This window comes from Symsagittifera roscoffensis, chromosome 5 (assembly GCF_963678635.1).
Source record: "Symsagittifera roscoffensis chromosome 5, txSymRosc1.1, whole genome shotgun sequence".
Classification (NCBI taxonomy): Eukaryota; Metazoa; Xenacoelomorpha; order Acoela; family Convolutidae; genus Symsagittifera; species Symsagittifera roscoffensis.
This window is the reverse complement of record NC_087066.1, coordinates 8,694,484-8,716,630: the sequence shown is the minus strand read 5'-3', so window position 1 is coordinate 8,716,630 and position 22,147 is coordinate 8,694,484. Positions and strand designations below refer to the sequence as shown.

Below are 22,147 nucleotides of genomic sequence, written 5' to 3'. Positions count from 1 at the left end.
AACTGATAAACAAAATTGCAACTCCTGGAAGGCTGCTGTTATGTCTCGAATGGAACACCTGGAAACGCTGCTGAAAATAAGATTAATGAACAGAAAAAGAATTCAATCAAACACAAAAAGCAACAAAATAAAACAATTAATTATCAAAAAAAAATGCAGGTTAAGAACTGCTGAAAATTCCGTGCAACGTCATCAGGAATGAATTCAAATCCTAAAAATTACAAAGTGTTATTGGTAAAGAAATGCAACCAAAAATTTTCAACCAAGAGAAAGAAAGCGAGAGCTGTTCGAGGACATACAACGTTTTTATCGAAAGTTTTAATCGCGGCTAGAACTATCTATGAAGCATGAAAGCTGAAGCAAATTATCACTACAAAGAATTCTTCTCATTGTTCAGAGATTTAATAGGTTCCGAAAAGACAACCCAAATCCAACGGAAGATCAGAAGATGTACAGATAAACAAGTTCAATTAGTTTTTTGATCCAATGGGAAATACTTAGCAACAAAAAATTTTTCGGCCGAAAAATTTTTAGCGAAAGATTTTTTCATACTCAACCAATACTATTTATTCAAAATCATTAAACACAAAATAAACAGAAAAACTGTTTGGAAGCCTGGAACCAACGAGAATTCAGCTAGTTTTGTTATTGTTGAAATGTGCTCCCTCAAAAAAAATTAGATCACCAATTAGATCACCAACAATTAGATCACCAACAAGTGTGTGGTTAGCAAGCAAAATTATGAAGTGATCTGAAAAATTTAAATTTTTTATTTGGAAAAGTTATTTTCCAAGTTTGCTCCAGATACATCAATTATCGGCGAAATTTCAAATATCCTGCAAAGTTTACAGATAAAAAACTCACGTTCAAAAACCATGAAACTTCCTTAGAAAAAAACCATTACAAATGGATTTTTTCTTCAGATTGAGAAAGGTTTCGACCAAATATACTCCAAAGTTTCCAATCCGATTTCATTTCTGTTTTTCATTCCAAATTTCAGCCAAAAATTCAGCCAATTTATAATTAAGAGTCATCGTTTACGCATCAACTGATAATTAAAATTGCAAGTCCTGGAAGGCTGCTGTTATGTCTCGAATGAACACCTGGAAACGCTGCTGAAAATAAGATAAATGAAAAGAAAAAGAATTCAATCAAACACAAAAAGCAACAAAATAAAACAATTAATTTCAAAAAAAATGCATGTTTAAGAACTACTGAAAGTTCCGTGCAACGTCGTCAGGAACGAATTCAAATCCTAAAAATTACAACATTTTATTTGGTAAAGAAATGCAACTAAAAATTTCAACCAAGAGAAAGAAAGCGAGAGCTGTTCGAAGACATACGACGTTTTCGTCGAAAGTTTTAATCGCGGCTAGAACTATCTATGAAGCATGAAAGCTGAAGCAAATTATCACAACAAAGAGTTCTTCACATTGTTCAGAGATTTAATAGGTTCCGAAAAGACAACCCAAATCCAACGGAAGATCAGAAGATGTACAGATAAACAAGTTCAATTAGTTTTTTGATCCAATGGGAAATACTTAGCAACAAAAAATTTTTCGGCCGAAAATTTTTTAGCGAAAGATTTTTTCATACTCAACCAATACTATTTATTCAAAATCAATAAACACAAAATAAACAGAAAAACTATTTGGAAGCCTGGAACCAACGAGAATTCAGCTAGTTTTGTTATTGTTGAAATGTGCTCCCTCAAAAAAAATTAGATCACCAATTAGATCACCAACAATTAGATCACCAACAGGTGTGTGATTAGCATGCAAAATTATGAAGTAATCTGAAAAATTTAAATTTTTTATTTGGAAAAAGTTATTTTCCAAGTTTGCTTCAGATACAACAATAATCGGCAAAATTTTCAAATATTCTGGAAAGTTTACATATAAAAAACTCACGTTCAAAAATCATGAAACTTCATTAGAAAAAAACCAGTACAAATGGGTTTTTTCTTCAGATTGAGAAAGGTTTCGACCAAATATACTCCAAAGTTTCCAATCCGATTTCATTTCTGTTTTTCATTCCAAATTTCAGCCAAAAATTCAGCCAATTTATAATAAAGAGTCATAGTTTACGCATCAACTGATAAACAAAATTGCAACTCCTGGAAGGCTGCTGTTATGTCTCGAATGGAACACCTGGAAACGCTGCTGAAAATAAGATTAATGAACAGAAAAAGAATTCAATCAAACACAAAAAGCAACAAAATAAAACAATTAATTATCAAAAAAAAAATGCAGCTTAAGAACTGCTGAAAATTCCGTGCAACGTCATCAGGAATGAATTCAAATCCTAAAAATTACAAAGTGTTATTGGTAAAGAAATGCAACCAAAAATTTTCAACCAAGAGAAAGAAAGCGAGAGCTGTTCGAGGACATACAACGTTTTTATCGAAAGTTTTAATCGCGGCTAGAACTATCTATGAAGCATCAAAGCTGAAGCAAATTATCACTACAAAGAATTCTTCTCATTGTTCAGAGATTTAATAGGTTCCGAAAAGACAACCCAAATCCAACGGAAGATCAGAAGATGTACAGATAAACAAGTTCAATTAGTTTTTTGATCCAATGGGAAATACTTAGCAACAAAAAATTTTTCGGCCGAAAAATTTTTAGCGAAAGATTTTTTCATACTCAACCAATACTATTTATTCAAAATCATTAAACACAAAATAAACAGAAAAACTGTTTGGAAGCCTGGAACCAACGAGAATTCAGCTAGTTTTGTTATTGTTGAAATGTGCTCCCTCAAAAAAAATTAGATCACCAATTAGATCACCAACAATTAGATCACCAACAAGTGTGTGGTTAGCAAGCAAAATTATGAAGTGATCTGAAAAATTTAAATTTTTTATTTGGAAAAGTTATTTTCCAAGTTTGCTCCAGATACATCAATTATCGGCGAAATTTCAAATATCCTGCAAAGTTTACAGATAAAAAACTCACGTTCAAAAACCATGAAACTTCCTTAGAAAAAAACCATTACAAATGGATTTTTTCTTCAGATTGAGAAAGGTTTCGACCAAATATACTCCAAAGTTTCCAATCCGATTTCATTTCTGTTTTTCATTCCAAATTTCAGCCAAAAATTCAGCCAATTTATAATTAAGAGTCATCGTTTACGCATCAACTGATAATTAAAATTGCAAGTCCTGGAAGGCTGCTGTTATGTCTCGAATGAACACCTGGAAACGCTGCTGAAAATAAGATAAATGAAAAGAAAAAGAATTCAATCAAACACAAAAAGCAACAAAATAAAACAATTAATTTCAAAAAAAATGCATGTTTAAGAACTACTGAAAGTTCCGTGCAACGTCGTCAGGAACGAATTCAAATCCTAAAAATTACAACATTTTATTTGGTAAAGAAATGCAACTAAAAATTTCAACCAAGAGAAAGAAAGCGAGAGCTGTTCGAAGACATACGACGTTTTCATCGAAGTTTTAATCGCGGCTAGAACTATCTATGAAGCATGAAAGCTGAAGCAAATTATCACAACAAAGAAATCTTCACATTGTTCAGAGATTTTTTAGGTTCCGAAAAGACAACCCAAATCCAACGGAAGATCAGAAGATGTACAGATAAACAAGTTCAATTAGTTTTTTGCTCCAATGGAAAATACTTAGCAACAAAAATTTTTTCGGTCGAAAGATTTTTAGCGAAAGATTGTTTCATAGTCAAGCATTACTATTTATTCAAAATCAAGAAACACAAAATAAACCGAAAAAAAGTTTGGAAGCTTGGCACCAACGAGAATTCAGCTAGTTTTGTTATTGTTGAAATGTGCTCCCTCAAAAAAAAATTTGAGAATCAAGTTTTTTTTATCAACTTTAAAACGTTGCAATTTTATAATAACTTTTTATACGCATCAACTGATAAATAAAAATCTCAACACCTGGAAAGCTGCTGCTATGTGTAGAATGGAGCAGAAGGAAATGCCACTGAAAACCAGATAAATGAAAAAAAATTGATTCAATCAAACCAATTAATTTTTTTTAAAAATGCATATTTTAGAACTGCTGAAAGTTCCGTGCAAAGTAGTCAGGAATGAATCCAAATCTAAATTTTTACAGAGTGTTATTAGTCAAAAAAAAGAAAAACAAATTTCAATCAAAAATTTGTATTGAAAAACTCAATCGCGGCTAGAACCTCTACAATTTTCTTTTCGTCTCTAAATTTACAAAAAATCTTTCAAAAAAGAGGAATTAAACAACTGCATCCATCAATTTTCAGCCACCTTTATTCAAATTTACAGTGACTTGATAAATGGGGTATTTTGAAGTTGAACTATTGTAGGTCTGAAATTTTTTCCTTCATTGTTTCTCGACAAAACTTTTAGAATAATTTTTTGGTGAACTAAACTCTATTTTTACCAAACGGTGAAAAGTTTTCACTTCATTTTTTGCGAGCAATTTGAGCACTCATTCAGTTTTATAAAAGAACATTAATGATTGAAAATATATAAATTTTTTCACAGCATTTAAATGCAACCCTACGTAAAACACGTTTCAGTAGAGCATTTGTTCGAATTGCATCTTTCCCATGTTGACCTCCATACAGAAAGTGTTAATCATACAATTCCTTTAAAGAACAATCTTATCGTAAAATTTCATACACGGAGTGTATAGGAAAGATGTTTTTCAGACAAAGAAAATCGTCTGGTAAGTATTTTTTACATTGCTGCAAGTAAAATCAAATTTCTAGGACTTTTTTCCAATTTTCAAATGAAACATCAATTTCATGCTCAAATGAGCCTTTTTCGAAAAAAAACTTGCGAGGCTAGGAAGCTTCTATATGGTTTGTCACTTAAGAGGTGGGGTTATGACTCATCCACTTTTTCTGTTTTCTTTTCAGATTTGAATAAGCTTTGAATTAGTTTTTCCGTTTTCGAGTTAACGCGAATGTTTAACCAGGGAAATTTTTTCAAACCCTCCCTCCTGGGGCTATCACACTCAAGGCAAATCTCTCAATAAAGGAAGAAAGCTTGGTTTCTGCGTTACTTTTGAAATTTGTTACGATATATGAATTGCGATTTCCAGAAGCTTCTGAAAAATTCAAATCTGCAGTAGGTTTTGCTAATCATTTACAGTTTTTCAATCAATTAAATTCTAATTTCAAATCTATCCATCCAATAATTGTAATTCATGTGCTTTTATAACAACCTTTTAAGAGGAAAGATTCTTACAACCCGCTTCCCGTTCTTTAATTTAACTACCCGTTTAACCTTTAAATTATGTCAGATTTGGCAAAGTACTTTTAACAAAAATGATGAAATTTCCAAGAAACAATAAAATGTTGGAGCATGGGCTTCCAAGATCATGCTGATTTTATCAAAAAATTGCATTTATTTTTGCAATGTATCAAGACAATGTGTTAGTAATTGAACCATTGAAACCAAAATTGGCAGGGAAATATTCAAGTTCCGGAAAAAAACTATCAAAATCTTGCAACTACAAATTGGAGGTATATCTGATTGGAGGTATATCTGATATTTTGGATGAATCTTTTTCAAAATTTTCCTGTTAACTTTAAATAACAGACTTTAGCTTATTGCTTTTTTATTATAGCAGTAATTAGAAAAAATTTTGGGCTGAATTAAATGTTGCAATTTTAGATTTCTGTCTTTCGTGGTATCAAAACAATAAAACAGCTTTAAAAAGATGTTCAAATCATAGCTGAAAAATTAACAATTATAGAAATGGGAACAGTTAACGAGGTGCCCAGCTAAAGCTGGAGGTACGTGTTTGATAATTTTTGATTTTGTTGTACTGATGCGGAATGAATTAGATAAATTCAAAAAATGGGCTTCACCCAAAACCTTAATAGTTTCTCTAATTCTCTAATAAAATAAGAGTGGAATATTTAGAGAATGAAAACTTCCCAGAGATAAAATCTTAAGCAGCCTGTTGCCTCGATTAATCCTTGAAATCAGACTCGGCTGGGTAGTTTTGGAAAACGATTCAAAGAACGGACAGGAAATCAAATCCTTATCTTTTCTGATGACTCTATATTTTGTAGAACAAATTGGACTTATACAAGGCGGGATGGGTTCTCAAAATTCTTGAGTATACCTAGAATTCAGCCATTGAGACGGTAATTTTCGAGAAAATTTGTAAATAAAAAAAATAAAAAGCCAAAAACTTGACTTTTCCGAGGACCGAAACTTTCTGAGTGAAAAAACGCGGTGTTGCAGCTTTTAAAGCCGAGCTATCAATTTTTTAATTTACGACAAAATATCAGATTTGGAAGTAAGTTTTTCAAGTTCAAAAAGTTTCAAAAACTCTCTAGAACGCAAAAATTTGACTTTCCGAGGGTCATGTTTTTTGTGTATACCATATTGATCGTAGCTGCTCATGCGTTCTTTTGATGGAACCCAAAAGCTCAGTATCTAGAAGCCCAGCTAAAAAGAGGTATATGTTTGATGTTTTTGAATTTGTTCTAAATTCAAAAATGCGGGTTGAAGTAGGTAAATTCAATCATTTAAAAATTAGCCTTCACCCAAAATCTTAGTTGTTGCTCTACCTAAATATGAGTAAAAATTTTTGCGATTTTGAAATTTTTCCAGAGACATTGTTTCGTACAAATTTTCAGGCGTAGCACATTATGCACGGAGGCTTCCCACAACCTGTTGCTTCCATTAAACTTGATACCAGATTGAGTTCATTTCGAGAAGCCAAAAAAAAAACAAAAAACGAACAAGAAATCAAAATTTTGAGTTGCTGAAGGCTATTTTTTGTGTTAGAAAACTTAGACGTGGGCGCTAACACAGCTTAAACAGGGGGGCTTTGCTCAATCTCTTTTAATTGATTCCAAAATTTGGCATGGTACTTTTAATGACAAGTCTAAGAACTTAATTTTGCAACTCAAAACTGTTTATTAAAGAAATTACCATAATGAATAAAAAATCAACAATTAACTGGCATGCAAATTTTTTTGTTTTGCTTTTGATCCTTATTATCAGATTTGACAAAATAATTATCTTTCAATGAGAGAAATGCTGCAGATGTTTTAAATCTAAGGAAATGCCGCTTTTGCTGGGAAGTAAATTACAATTTGTCTTTCAATTAAACCACTAATCTCAGAATAGAAAGTTAGTTCAAGAGAACAAACAGTTTTATACTCAAAAGTTTGCTTTTTCCCCAAAGCCATAACTTTTTCTAAGTTAGCGACTAATCGCTTATGTAGAGAGGCTCACCCAAATCTGTTCTTAATATTGAACCTTTAATATCAGATTGGGGAGCATATTTTTGAGAATACGCGAAGATACCTACAGCCAGTTATTCTGAAGGAACACTTCTTCTCAAATGTAGAAGTGTAGTTTTTGAAAAAAAACAGTGAAAAATCCCCTCACTGAATTTTTCCATGAACGTCGAATGTGCGGTTAGAAGAAGAGGTATTAGCATAATATGCAGGCGAACAAAAAAGGCGCACTTTATATTGGTACAAATATTGCAAAAATCGGCAGATTAGTTAAGAGTATACAAAAAGCAGTAGTTAGTCTTACAAAACATGTCAAAAATTTTTTTAAAAAAACTATCCCTAACATTTCTGTGATAGTTGTTTTTATCGCACAGAAAACTTCATCGTAGCTCAAATTGGCTCAGAAGTTTTTGGCAAGCTCATCGAGTAATAAATTTTTGAAGTGCTTAATATTTTTTATTGAGTGAATCGGTTTGCTTGTTTTTTTAGCAAAGAAACTCCAAATCAGCCCATTTTCAAAATCTCAATTGAACAGCTTGAATTAATGCAAGCCTCAAATTCTAGTTTTTCACAATTTTCAAACTAAAGAGAGATGTTTGTTACATTTGGTTTGCTCGTTTTGTAGTAAATGCAAAGTTATTGGCATTATCAGCGTCCTTGACTTCATTTTTGAACACCAAGCTATTTTAGTTAGATAGTATCACTCAAAATTGTTAAACATAACAATGCGCTGTAAAGCAATTTGACCTAATTTAGCCAAGTTTTTACAAAGTTTTGGATCATCATCATTTCAAAAATGAAGCTCTTGCAGGGTACAAAATTTCAAAAAACAATGCTTATGCAGTTTGTTTATCTTATCTTGAAATGGAAGATCGAAAGACGAAATCACATGGTTGAGAATTTGGTCAAGAAAAATTAAACAGTAGTTTTTTTGGAGGCTAGATTTGCATGGCGTCTGTCAGCGGCACACTATACAATTTATAATGTGGGATATAAATTTTTTGAACTTTTTTTGTAGTAAATTCCTTCAAAAATCAAAGATCTCGGAAACTTTGAGCAGTTTTATTGAGCAGTCATATTTGGAGCCAAGATTTCTCAATCTGACAGCACCTAATAAGCCCATTTGAAAATTTAACTTTTGTTTGAATTTTTCCAATCGAAGTTTTCTGGATTTGAAAAATCATAAAAAATGTCATATACTGAAAGCTAAACCAATTTAAGCAATTAAAATATAAATATTGAGAACTATTGGAGTGAGAATTTCTCACTTTAGCAAAAACTTTGAATCTGAGTTTTTTGAAGTTAAAAAAAAGTTACAAAAATCTACGAATCACAAAGTCTAAAGGATTTAGGGATTCATATTTGGAGGCAAAACTGCAACCTGTGGGAGAATCTTGACAGCATCCCATTATAGTGTCCTTAATTTCAAAAAAGATGAGATAAATACTGAATGAAAATTGGGAAATCGAAAAAACTTAATCATGCAACATACGATACAACTTAATCGTGAAAAAAACTCGTTTGTTAAACATGCAAAAATGTTATATTGAAAACGTTTGTTTCCCATTAAAGCAAGGTGGTATTATGAAGCGCGCATTTAACTAAATAATAGATTCCAAAATGTTTCGAAACCAAAAAATTCTCGTGCAGCTCTGCTGAGAGTATTCTTAAGAAGGGTGAAATGTTTTTATAGCTGCCTTAGCAACCAAAAACAATCTGCAATGAAGTAATGCACACTGTGATTATGCTCTACATGTTACAAATAGGTGAGAGAGACTTTACAAAGCATAACATTTCTATAGGCTTCACAGATGAATTTTTTGTTCTGACTTTCGAAGAAAGTGACGGAATATTTGTCCTCGGGTTGTTTTTTTTCTCTAGACAAATTTCGACGGATTTTTTTTGTTTTCCTGAGTTTAAATTTAAAAAAATTCATGTGTGATTCTTTTTTGGGTAGGTTCAGCCAGTTTGGTCAATTTTTGACAACAAACGCGCTTTATATTTCGCGTTATTAAGGCAACGCGTTAGTGTAAACTTAACCTTCTTGAAATCCAAAATAAACTGAAGCACGTTTTTGGAGTATTTATTTTTGATATGGGGGAAATAATCTTATTACACTTTACTTGAGAATTGGGGGACGCTTTTCAAACATAGCAAAACAAAAATAAATTTTGTTTCTTTTTTTTGACATTTTTTATCAGTTGTTTTTTTCAGAAAAAAAAACACTTTTTCACGGAACCTAAAGTACAGTCATAATATTCAGAGCCTTGTTCTGATACGAGTTCTATTTTTTAGGTTAGATGTTGGAGCTGAACAGGGTGGGGGTGCATGAGCGACGCCATGCATATAAAATTCATAGAATTTTGTCGCCCGTAGAATAATTTAATTTTTCAGCCAAAAATTAAAACACACTTTCTTTGAAATTGTACGTTTACTATTTAGTTCGCCTTAGAGAATACCAAAAAGACATCAGATTGTCGGTTGGCATCTCTGTGAGCAAAACCGATTCGCCTACTTTCTTTAAGCTTAGATCATAATTCCCTTAAATATCAAAAACGAAAAACACAAAAAACTAACTGAGAACTGACGCAAAAAAATTGATGCTAAAAAGAACAATGCTAAAAAATTGCTAAAAAAAGATGGAATTTTGCAATTACATCCTTAAAAATTCCTGGTTGACACAAATAAAGATGTTTCTTATTTTAGGAAACAAATAGTCTTATTTTATGAAAAAAGTAGCCATTGGTACTTGTTAACGCTTCTAGAAAGTTTTTTGAAATCATCTGTAAAAGTTTATTTTAAAAAATTCAAACCCTGTTTTTGACTTTCTTGCTCTTGGAGTAGGCTTATTTCGGTTGCAACGTTTTTTTTTTGTATTGCCTGCATTGATTGAATCTGTTATCTCTTGTTCACTTATGTATTCATGGAGTCTCATAATTTTAACCATGGGTTTAAAACTTTAATATACATTCAATTTTCAAAACCAACAGTTCATGTTTGTCCTGAATATGTTTCAGACTTTCCCATTTTTAATTTTTTTAAAAATATTCTCTACACAGGTCTTTGCTGGCTTTCTAATTTTTTGAAGTGTCCGTTTTTTTAGCTGTGCCATAGATTAGTACGCTATATTGATATATTGGTTGAATGTACGTTCTGTATATCTTGAGCAGTGTACATGTTTTGAAAAGTATCTGAATTGATAGATCACTGAGCAAGATTTTTCTGCTTTTTTAAAAATTTTATCGATGTGTTTCGAAATTTTTTTCATCAGTTACTAGGCCTAATTATTTTTGTGATCTATTGTTTGAGAATTTCTTGCTTTTAAATTTTAAGGTGGCTAATTGATCGTTGTGTATGAATAGTTTATTCTCCGAAAATCAATTTTCAATATTGCTCATATCAGAGTTCCCCTGCTGCTAATTTTCTGTTTTAGTTGCTGTGTCCAATGCGCAATCATAAGCAAACAGTATTATTTTTTTAAGTCTACAGACGTTCCGCAAACTTTTTTTATACAGGAGTGTTGTAAACACGTTCGTGGGAACACGTTCGAGATATACTGCTACAAGCTCGGGGGAAGAAATTAGATATTGCATCGGCTTTAGAAGAGTGTCCGCACTCAATTTCTCTGCTTTCTCCAAGTAACACTCTGATTTGGCTGAAAACAATTTGATAATATTAATCAATCAGCAAAAGCTAAGATTGACGAGTTTGTATCTATCTCCAGCTCTTCAAAGTTATTTACATCACAAAGAAGTTAAATTGGATCACCAACATTCTCAGCTTTGCAACCTGCTGTATGGAAGAAAGTCCAACAACAATAGGTTCCCCGTGCTCAAATATACCTTCAAAAACTCCACCTCATAAAAGTCTTTCAACCGTTTTCAATCTTTTAAATAAGGGTTCGTTGATTGCTTTGGGTTTGTTCAACGTTCAGTTATTTTGTGATAGTATGCCTGGATCTATCCAGAAACTGATATCTTTAGAAAGAATTCTTAGTTTCTGCCAAAACTCCTGATAGAGGTTTTTCATATCATTCTCTGCTAGTATCAACCACTGACTAGACCAAATGGAAACATATTTCTAGAGAACATCGTATGAAATGGTCCTTAGTATACTCATTGAATGTCCATCTTTGAGAGATCGTTTCAACAAGAAGCACTACTCTTGAAGAGAAACGGTTTACCTAGGTACTCACCTTAAGAATCTGCGTTTTTTAAAAGCAGCACCTGGTAATAGCTTTTTCCATTACATCATAGGATCCACAGTGCTTAAAGCCACATGGACGTTAACATTCATGGCAACTTCGGGAGCGCCCATTCTCCACAAACAGCTTTCAACAATCATCCTGCAGTACAAAATACCCTCTCGTGGTTTCCACAAACACGAAAGTTTTCATTAAGTTTCTCCGCAAACACGAAACAAACACAAAAACAGACTATCGTAGAACTTGTGACAGAGCTATTGGCACTAGTTCTCTGGTTTTTTAGACCGTAAGAAAACATGGCAACCGCAATGCAAAATGTCGAGTGAGGCCAAGCCTTACGTTTGCCGAAGCCAGCCTCACCAAGGTTCGCACATCCATCTTTAGGAACTGGTAAATGCGTCGTGTGACTTAGGCAGATGAGGTTTGTTGACATTCTTTTACAGCAAACGATCCAATACATCGCGCTGGTAATATGAAGTACAAATACCAGCGCATTGGCCGCAAAAGCTCAAACACTATCCCCAGGATCAGGATACATCAGGGTAGATCCTATTAATTTCCACCCCAACGCAATCAACGAAGCCATTCTAGGAGGTGCCCTACTAATGTGTCCCGTACGAAACGGTAAAGTTTTGTACACTGCAAGCCACATTACATATAAAAAATGAAAAGAGATATAACTGTTTCATTTTTTAGCCTAAACCTAAATTTAAGCACTCTCTGTTTATGTTTTAACAAGTCTCTTCAATTGTTTAATTCCTTAAACAGTCTCCGATAATATTGGTTCCAAATTCTGGTAAATTGAAGTAAGTCACACTGAACTTAACCAAAAAGAGATCCATTTTTTTTCTGCTGAAAGGAGTCTTTAGAAAGATTTCTTGTGGGAAAATGGTTTCTGACCGGAGTTTTAACTTTTACATTGGTTTAATTTTTACCAACGGTAACACTTCCAAACTGCCTCACTTTTTCTATATATATTTTTTTCAATGTAATGCAATCACATATCATCCATCTCTCACTTCTTATTCTCTCGCTCAATTTGTTGTTCTGTCACAATTAGACAAACTTCTTGACAGGAACAGAAAAAGGTATCATCCCATTGCTTCGATTACCGCCAAATAATAAAAGTCCACACTAAAAATGTCGATTTTCCACTCTTTACCACATGTGAAAAAGCTCTCAAGCTCTTGTTTCCTGGTACTCAAATGAAATTTGGTGTATGTACTTGGCCGTCGTATATAAATTAGCGAGTCAAAACAAAAGAGTCAAGTCTTTATTGTTTGCTGCTCATATTTATTCGCAATTTACTGAGTTCAAACAAGGAAAAGAAAATATGCTTAAAACACTGAGCAATAAAAAACAATAAAAAAAAGCTTTTTTTAAGAAGGCACATGAGCTGATAAGTGAACTGAAAATAGAAAAATTTCTAAGAAACTTTAATTCCAAACAAAATATATTGAAGCGTGCTCAAAAAGAGTGAAACCAAAGCTGCATATGATATAAATCATAAGATTTTGAAGCATTTAAAATATCGCTAATTTGAAGATCTTGTGTTTCAAATTGTGTTTTTTGTAAATTTTCGGGTTACCAGATCTAGTGGAAAATCACCAAGATTAAGTTCTGGTTTACTCTAAACTCTGTACAACAGATCTCTGGCAAAGTCAAAAACGAAAAATTCAAATTGGTAAAAGTATGAGATTTTCACCGAATGATATCGTTCCGAAAGGGGTAAAAACCGCACTTTCAGATGAGCGTTCAAATTTTCAGCAATATCCACAGAAAACATCTCACACACGTTATCAAATATCTCGAAAAAACTCTCGGAAATTGTTTTGATAATGAACTGTTAAAGGTAAATCTTTAAGGATATCTAAATTTCAGTAATCATGGTACTTTTTTTACCATTGAGCTCCTTTTTTACAGTGCTTCTCAATTGTAATCCGAGTGATAGTCTTAGTCTTCTTACTAAATTTCTACCATAGCAAATACAGTTATATAAGGAGAAAGAAAGGTTGCTAACTCAGAAATAACGATCGTACCCTTCTTTGTACTTAAATAAAACCGAGAGGAAATTCATGTTCATACACACAAGAGAAAGTTTTCAAGACAAAAGGAAGATAAAAGCGATGAGTATTGAACCCGGTTTGTATCCACGCATGGTTGATATAGCTGTAGCCATGAAAAACAAAAATGGAGTTATTCCAGGTGCCCAAGTTTTTGAATATAATGGAAGCTATGTATCAATAGACGATATTACGCAGCAAATAGCTATTCAATTAACTGAGGATCAATCATTTTTTGTTTTTCAAAATACTACCTTGAGTCAAATGCTTACTTGTGAGTTAGAGCAAATTCAGACAAAAGATATGGTGAGTCAAAAGAGACCATATTATACTCAGTATTCTTATGTTTTTTAATGATACTTAGTGATTTTATCGACAAAAATTTTGTTGCTCATACAAAAACTCATTTAACGCGTTGCAATTTGTTCATTCCCAAAGCAGAAAATGGAGTTACAAAATCCTAAAGACACTACATGAAACATCAGTCTGTTACAAACCTAGTTTGAAAAAAATTTGAAAAATTTTCTCCATAGCATCAAGATAGAATTGAGAGAAAGTACAGGTGAAAAAACTGTTTTTGTAATGCAAGGAAATCACAAGGGTTGTACTCCTATTTCGTAAAACTGAAAATTGGTTGCTCAAAGCTTAGCTAATTTTCCCGTTTTTTGTGGTATGCAAGACCACGTAAAAAGCGGGTTTGGTTTGGTACTCTTGTGCATACTCTCAAAGCAATTGCAATCCCCTTTATTAAAAATATATAGTCGCAGCTCCAAAACGAATTGAAAATGATTTTTTTGAAATTTCCGCTCCATATATTGGATACACAGGATTGAATAAACAGATTGGATAGCTCAAAAACTTTCGCTCCTGCAAAAACGTTTTTAAAAAAATTAAAAGAAAATAAACCACACTGGTCACTTTCTGTACGGGGCTTTCACATATCTTCATCGGATATTTTTAATAAAGTTTCATTATTGGGAACAATCATTCCATCTTACACTCAAGAAGTGTTTCTCAGATTTTCTTTAGATGAATGTAGTATTAAGTTTGATTCTATGACGGACCGTGGTCTCTATTGGGATCTGAGTGATAACAATCAGAGTTTGAAGCTTCAGTTATTCATGGGAAGGTTGTTCGATGCTTGCAAAAAAGAGCAAGCAGAATATACAGATGAATCAGAAGATGACTCAGATGAGGAAACAGAACTTTTCTCAATTTATGTGAGCAACTACTTCATTTTTTAATCTGAAACTGAAATTTATTATATCCACACTACACGTAATACATTATTGATACTTACCAATTAGATAACGCAAGCCAAAATTTTTCTGAAAAACTGAAATTTCTACATAAAACCACCAAAAACTCGTTTTTCATCAACATTCTATTACCATTACCCAAACACTGAAACCCTTCTAAATCTATTCCTTTATACATTGTGGAACCAATTTATTAGTATAAACGGTACAAGCGATGTTAAAAAAGTACAAGAAAAGTTTTCTAATTAAAAACTTTTTTACGTGGCACTTAAAAAATGTTAAGAAATTTTTTAACCCCTTCTATAGTAGCTAGTAAAGAATTTCCAACCCGAAAAAAAATTGTCAACTGTGCAGCATGTTTAAATGTAGTACCTTGTGAACTCCCCCCCCCCCCCCTTGCAACAGGGCAGAGGAAAGTTATCTAGCTCACCCTTCTTGTAAAATAAGTGAAGATTATTCACAGTTAAGTGAAAACTATCAAGAAATTCGAATGTAATTTTACCGTGTACGGTCCAATTTGGTTTGAGTAGTCCCATTTGAGTGGGTTAAAACTGTGCAAGGGGCAATGTCGGACCACTCCGTCCTCCTTAAAAAGCATCAAGTCTTTTCTGGTAACTGGCGTGTCTCCTCCGCTCCCTGTCCCAAACCATTCTCTAATTTCATTGGTTTGAGAATTCTGATTGCCGGTTAACGGACGCACTCGGTTCTTGACCATGTCTTTAGAGTTTTGACCACGCCCCAGAAGTGAGGCTAAAACGATAGAAGAATACAGCAAGGCCGGTTATTTGACTGCTGAGTACTCATTGTTCAAGCATTAACTGAAATTACCTACAATTGTGGATAAAGACCCTTTATCTTATTGCCAACAAATTAGAGCTTTATCGCAATAATGTAATGGGGGCCTAAAGCTTGCGGGAGCAACGATGGGAAGAACCGATAAATAATGTTAGAAACTGAAAGTCGGCTTGTCTGCCAGTCTTTTATTTTCCCTTCTCTTCCCCTTGGCCCACCTACTGGTTTCACTAATTTACAGAAACCCGGGGCAGAGGCAGTGCTGGGCAGCTCCACATTTCACGGGGCGAGCCCCTTTCAATGAAGTGGCTTTCTAGGTTACCAAAAAAAACTATGGAAAGAAGGCTTATATTGGGGAAAAAAATTACTTGCGATTTAAGCGACATATTATATTTTAAACATAGTTGGGAGATTGTATTTTTTACATTGTTGGGCCAGAACATTTTGGCACACTGAAAGGCAATCCGGAGAGGGTGAAGCGAGCTCAGAGAGGATGAACCCCCCCCCCCCCCCCTCGCAAAACATTTAGAAAAGTGAACCTCAATGAAAAAAGTAAAAGAAAATAAAGTTGAAGCTACACTCAATGCAAATAGTAAAAAAAGTAAACAAAGTTGAAGCTACATTAAATGCAAAAGGTAAAAAAGAAAACAAATTTGATAGGTTGATAGTAGATTTGGAGACATCGCAAAACAATTATAAAAGTGAAACTCAATGCAAAAAGTGAAGAAAAGAAAGTTAGAGTTACACTCAATGCAAAAAATAAAAACAAAACAAATTTGATAGGTTGATAGTAGTTTTGGACACATCGCAAAACAATTATAAAAGTTAAACTCAATGAAAAAAGTAAAAAAACAAACTTGAGGTTAAACACAGTGCAAAAAGTAGAGAAAACAGAGTTGACAGGTTGATAGTAGATTTGGAGACATCGCAAAACAATTATAAAAGTGAAACTCAATGCAAAAAGTGAAGAAAAGAAATTAAGAGTTACACTCAATGCAAAAAGTAAAAAAGAAAACAAAGTTGATAGGTTGATAGTAGATTTGGAGACATTGCAAAACAATTAGAAAAGTTAAACTCAATGAAAAAAGTAAAAAAGAAAACAAACTTGAGGTTAAACACAGTGCAAAAAGTAGAGAAAACAGAGTTGATAGGTTCATAGTAGATTTGGAGACATCGCAAAACAATTATAAAATTGAAACTCAATGCAAAAAGTGAAGAAAAGAAATTAAGAGTTACACTCAATGCAAAAAGTAAAAAAGAAAACGAAGTTGATAGGTTGATAGTAGATTTGGAGACATCGCAAAACACTTATAAAAGTGAAACTCAATGCAAATAGTGAAGAAAAGAAAGTTAGAGTTACACTCAATGCAAAAAATAAAAAGAAAACAAATTTGATAGGTTGATAGTAGTTTTGGACACATCGCAAAACAATTATAAAAGTGAAACTCAATGCAAAAAGTGAAGAAAAGAAAACAAGAGTTACACTCAATGCAAAAAGTAAAAAAGAAAACAAAGTTGATAGGTTGATAGTAGATTTGGAGACATTGCAAAACAATTAGAAAAGTTAAACTCAATGAAAAAAGTAAAAAAGAAAACAAACTTGAGGTTAAACACAGTGCAAAAAGTAGAGAAAACAGAGTTGATAGGTTGATAGTAGATTTGGAGACATCGCAAAACAATTATAAAAGTGAAACTCAATGCAAAAAGTGAAGAAAAGAAATTAAGAGTTACACTCAATGCAAAAAGTAAAAAAGAAAACGAAGTTGATAGGTTGATAGTAGATTTGGAGACATCGCAAAACACTTATAAAAGTGAAACTCAATGCAAATAGTGAAGAAAAGAAAGTTAGAGTTACACTCAATGCAAAAAATAAAAAATAAAACAAATTTGAATGGTTGATAGTAGTTTTGGAGACATCGCAAAACAATGATAAAAGTGAAAATCAATGCAAAAAGTGAAGAAAAGAAAATAAGAGTTACACTCAATGCAAAAAGTAAAAAAGAAAACAAAAATGATAAGTTGATAGTAGATTTGGAGACATTGCAAAACATTTAGAAAAGTTAAACCCAATGAGAAAAGTAAAAAAAAAAAAAACTTGAGGTTAAACTCAGTGCAAAAAGTAGAGAAAACAGAGTTGATAGGTTGATAGTAGATTTGGAGACATCGCAAAACACTTATAAAAATGAAACTCAATGCAAATAGTGAAGAAAAGAAAGTTAGAGTTACACTCAATGCAAAAAATAAAAAAAAACAAATTTGAATGGTTGATAGTAGTTTTGGAGACATCGCAAAACAATGATAAAAGTGAAACTCAATGCAAAAAGTGAAGAAAAAAAAATAAGAGTTACACTCAATGCAAAAAGTAAAAAAGAAAACAAAATTGATTGGTTAATAGTAGATTTGGAGACATCGCAAAACACTTATAAAAGTGAAAATCAATGCAAAAGTGAAGAAAAGAAAGTTAGAGTTACACTCAATGCCTCAATGCAAAAAGTAAAAAAAACCAAGTTGATAGGTTGATAGTAGATTTGGAGACATCGCAAAACACTTATAAGAGTGAAACTCAATGCAAAAAGTGAAGAAAAGAAAGTTAAGAGTTAAACTCGATGCAAAAAGTAAAAAAGAAAACAAAATTGATAGTTTGATAGTAGATTTGGAGACATCGCAAAACAATTATAAAAGTGAAACTCAATGCAAAAAGTGAAGAAAAGAAAATTAGAGTTACACTCAATGCAAAAAGTTTAAAAAAAAAGTTGATAGGTTGATAGTAGATTTGGAGACATCGCAAAACACTTATAAAAGTGAAACTCAATGCAAAAAAGGAAGAAAAGAAAGTTAAGAGTTTAACTCAATGCAAAAAGTAAAAAAGAAAACAAAGTTGATAGTTTGATAGTAGATTTGGAGACATCGCAAAACAATTATAAAAGTGAAACTCAATGCAAAAAGTGAAGAAAAGAAAATAAGAGTTAAACTCAGTGCAAAAAGTAAAGAAAACAAAGTTGATAGGTTGATAGTAGATTTGGAGACATCGCAAAACACTTATAAAAGTGAAACTCAATGCAAAAAGTGAAGAAAAGAAAGTTAGAGTTACACTCAATGCAAAAAGTAAAAAACAAATTTGATAGGTTAATAGTAGATTTGGAGACATCGCAAAACACTTATAAAAGTGAAACTCAATGCAAAAAGTGAAGAAAAGAAAGTTAGAGTTACACTCAATGCCTCAATGCAAAAAGTAAAAAAAACAAAGTTGATAGGTTGGTTGATAGTAGATTTGGAGACATCGCAAAACACTTATAAAAGTGAAATTCAATGCAAAAAGTGAAGAAAAGAAAGTTAGAGTTACACTCAATGCAAAAAGTAAAAAACAAAGTTGATAGGTTAATAGTAGATTTGGAGACATCGCAAAATACTTATAAAAGTGAAACTCAATGCAAAAAGTGAAGAAAAGAAAGTTAGAGTTACACTCAAGGCAAAAAGTAAAAAAAAAACAAAGTTGATAAGTTGATAGTAGATTTGGAGACATCGCAAAACACTTATAAAAGTGAAACTCAATGCAAAAAGTGAAGAAAAGAAAGTTAGAGTTAAACTCAATGCAAAAAGTAAAAAAGAAAACAAAGTTGATAGTTTGATAGTAGATTTGGAGACATCGCAAAACAATTATAAAAGTGAAACTCAATGCAAAAAGTGAAGAAAAAAAGTAAGAGTTACACTCAATGCAAAAAGTAAAAAAGAAATCAAAGTTGATAGGTTGATAGTAGATTTGGAGACATTGCAAAACATTTAGAAAAGTTAAACTCAATGAAAAAAGTAAAAAAGGAAACAAAGTTGATAAATTGATAGTAGATTTGGAGACATCGCAAAACATTTTAAAAAAAGTGAAACTCATTGAAAAAGGTAAAAACAAAGTTGAAGTTACACTCAATGCAAAAAGTAAAGAAAACCAAGTTGATAGGTGATAAATTTGGAGATATCGCAAAACATTTAGAAAAAAACTCAAGGCAAAAAATAAAAACGGAAGCAACATGTTGTACCGAACAGAGCAGATGGGTCTGGTCAGTATTGATGCAAGGTCTTCAACAGCAAGTTGACCTACCATCGGCAAACTTATTCGTAAATCGAGTTTTCAGAGAAAAAAAACGAAATCAGTTCGAACATGAGCAAAATCACGGCAGACGAAGAAAAAGAAAACTTTTATCGTTCAAAGCTAGAGCTAATGAAATGCTCCTAGAGAAATGGTGATGTTTTCCAGCTAGTTGGTGCACCAAAACAGCGCGTTTATTTCATTCAGTCCATTTTTTGTATCTAGATGATGTAAACAAGACTGAACCGTAGAATATTTCCGATTCTTGCACCTCGGATGAAGCGAAGCCAAAACAAGCGAGGGTTGTATACAACGATAATATAATGTTATAATTTTATAATTTCTCCTTTTCTTAGAAATATGCACTCACTTCTGTTCTTGCCAGTTCTAGTCAAACTCAACAGTGCCTGTCCTTCTGGTTTTGGAAAGACATGAGTCTTGTTATCCGGCTCAACTACGGGCGGCTGTAGAGCATCAAGCAACTCGTCATCTGCCTTATTTTGTTCACTTGCCTTCTTATCTTTCTTCTTGTTCTTCTTCTTTTTACTTTTGCCACTACTAACTGCATCTTGTTGAGTAGCCTCGGTGACAGCAACATCTCCGGAAGTTAAGTTTTGATTTGGAAATCCCTCAGCAGTTGTGTTTTCAGATGTTCCTTGGGGTTGTTCCATTGCGTTATCATTTGTATTATTAGAACTAGTCGTGATTTGTGTTGTGACTTGCTGGCTAGTAGTGATTGTAGTGTTAGTGTTGTCTGCAATGTTTTCAGGTGCAATTGATGGTGTCTGCGCGACGAGTTCTTCGGTATTCGGTGTCGCATCATTATTCTTTCTATTTCGCCTGCTCTTTTTCTTTTTCTTACCGGAGATCTCCTGAACAGCAATTTCATCTGTTATCGCATCATGAGGAACTGCAGAGTTCCCCTCTGGTACCATTTCTCTTCCAGTGGTTTCTTGTTGCAGGGTTGGATGTTCAAAGCTTTCTTGACCTTGAACATTCATTTGATCCAAAGTGTTCGATTCTGAATGCATTTGTTCATTTTGTTCATTTACTGCCGAGTTCGTCAAGTTGGCACTAATTTCAAATGGTGTCGCCGAGAGTGGCGTTTTTTCTGCAGATATTGGAAGCACTTGAGAACTGTGATCTGGAAGCGTCTGTGGTATCCCGTTATCGAAATCGGTGATCGATCGTCTTCGTTCGGGTGTAGAGCTTGACAACTGAGACATCTGCTGCATTTGTGTGGATAGAGGTGCGTTCGATTGCTGCGTAGGCTGCAAGTTCAGAAAATCCTGATAACTTTTTGGACTTGGTGTAATTTCTTGGGTCGTTAATTGCTGCTGGTTCTGATCACCAACTTGTGTTGCTCCGCTTTGGGTAAACACATTGGTCAACGGCATTGGGGACGCGCCATCTTGCATTTGATGGGGATACGATCCTCTTCTTCTAGGTCCACTCTGTTGCTCCACTGCCGCATCTCGTGATGCAGATCGAGCTTTTCTTCCGATCTGAGGTTTCAGCTGATACGTACCGAATGCTGCGAACGCAGATGATGTCAGCGATTGCATCTGAGGGGTCGGATGCATCTGAGATGATGTCGGATGCATCTGAGATGTCGGATGCATCTGAGATGATGTCGAATTCATCTGAGATGATGTCGATTGCTCAAATGGCGGTGATGGTTGCTGCACAGGTGCTGTCGGATGCAGCTGCGGTGATGCCGGTAATAGAGGCGTTTCTTCCACTGTATTTAAAGTTTGATCATTGGAGGTATCCTCCAAGGGTGTTGTATTCAAAGTTGGTTCTAATGATTCGAAAAAATTCCTTTTTGATAGTTGTTTATTGCGCTTTTGTCTTGATTTCACACGCTGATTGTTTGCAGTCGGGTTCTGAGTTGCTGGTTGTTGAAGATGTGAGCCATCAGTTACCGAACTTCGAGAAACAGCTCTTTGATTTCTTGAGTTGATTGTCTGCCAACGGCTTACTGGTTGAGAAGCTTGGTCTGAACGATTAATGGGAGCATAACCACTAGAAGATGCCTGAGAACTAGCACAAGTACCAGGGGAAGATGTGGGACCGAGTGACGGGTTTGAAGTTCTATTTTGCGCCGGGTTCTTGTTTAAAAAGATTGCAGCAACAGATCGGTAGGAAGGTTTTTCAGATGTTGGTTGCCCTTGATCTATGTTGCGGTTATCAGAAATCGGAGGACATATTTGAACATTCGTTGCTCGTTTTATCTGTTGCCTCAGATTCTGTTGATATGGCACCGACTGCCCTTGAACTGACTGACCTTGTATTAGTTGACCTGTCATTGACTGACCTTGCATCGGTCGCCCTTGCATCGATGGACCTGTTATTGACTGACCTTGCATCGGTGGCCCTTGCATCGATGGACCAGTCATTGACTGACGTTGCATCGGTGGCCCTTGCATCGGTGGACCTTGCATCGGTGGACCTTGCATCGGTGGACCTTGCATCGGTGGACCTTGCATCGGTGGACCTTGCATCGGTGGACCTTGCATCGGTGGACCTTGCATCGG

General features: G+C 33.8%; 1 protein-coding gene across 1 annotated transcript in view; it reads right to left on the bottom strand.

Annotated features, from left to right (window-relative positions):
* The window catches only part of LOC134845549 (uncharacterized), a gene marked incomplete in the record, with an annotated part of 40,410 nt that extends 18,578 nt beyond the window's left edge, over positions 1–21,832 (bottom strand). The window contains 2 exon segments of the mRNA XM_063862485.1: positions 15,240–15,487; positions 19,981–21,832. Of these exon segments, the coding sequence (XP_063718555.1) occupies positions 15,240–15,487; positions 19,981–21,253 (1,521 nt within the window).
* Positions 21,833–22,147: the final 315 nt, after the last annotated feature.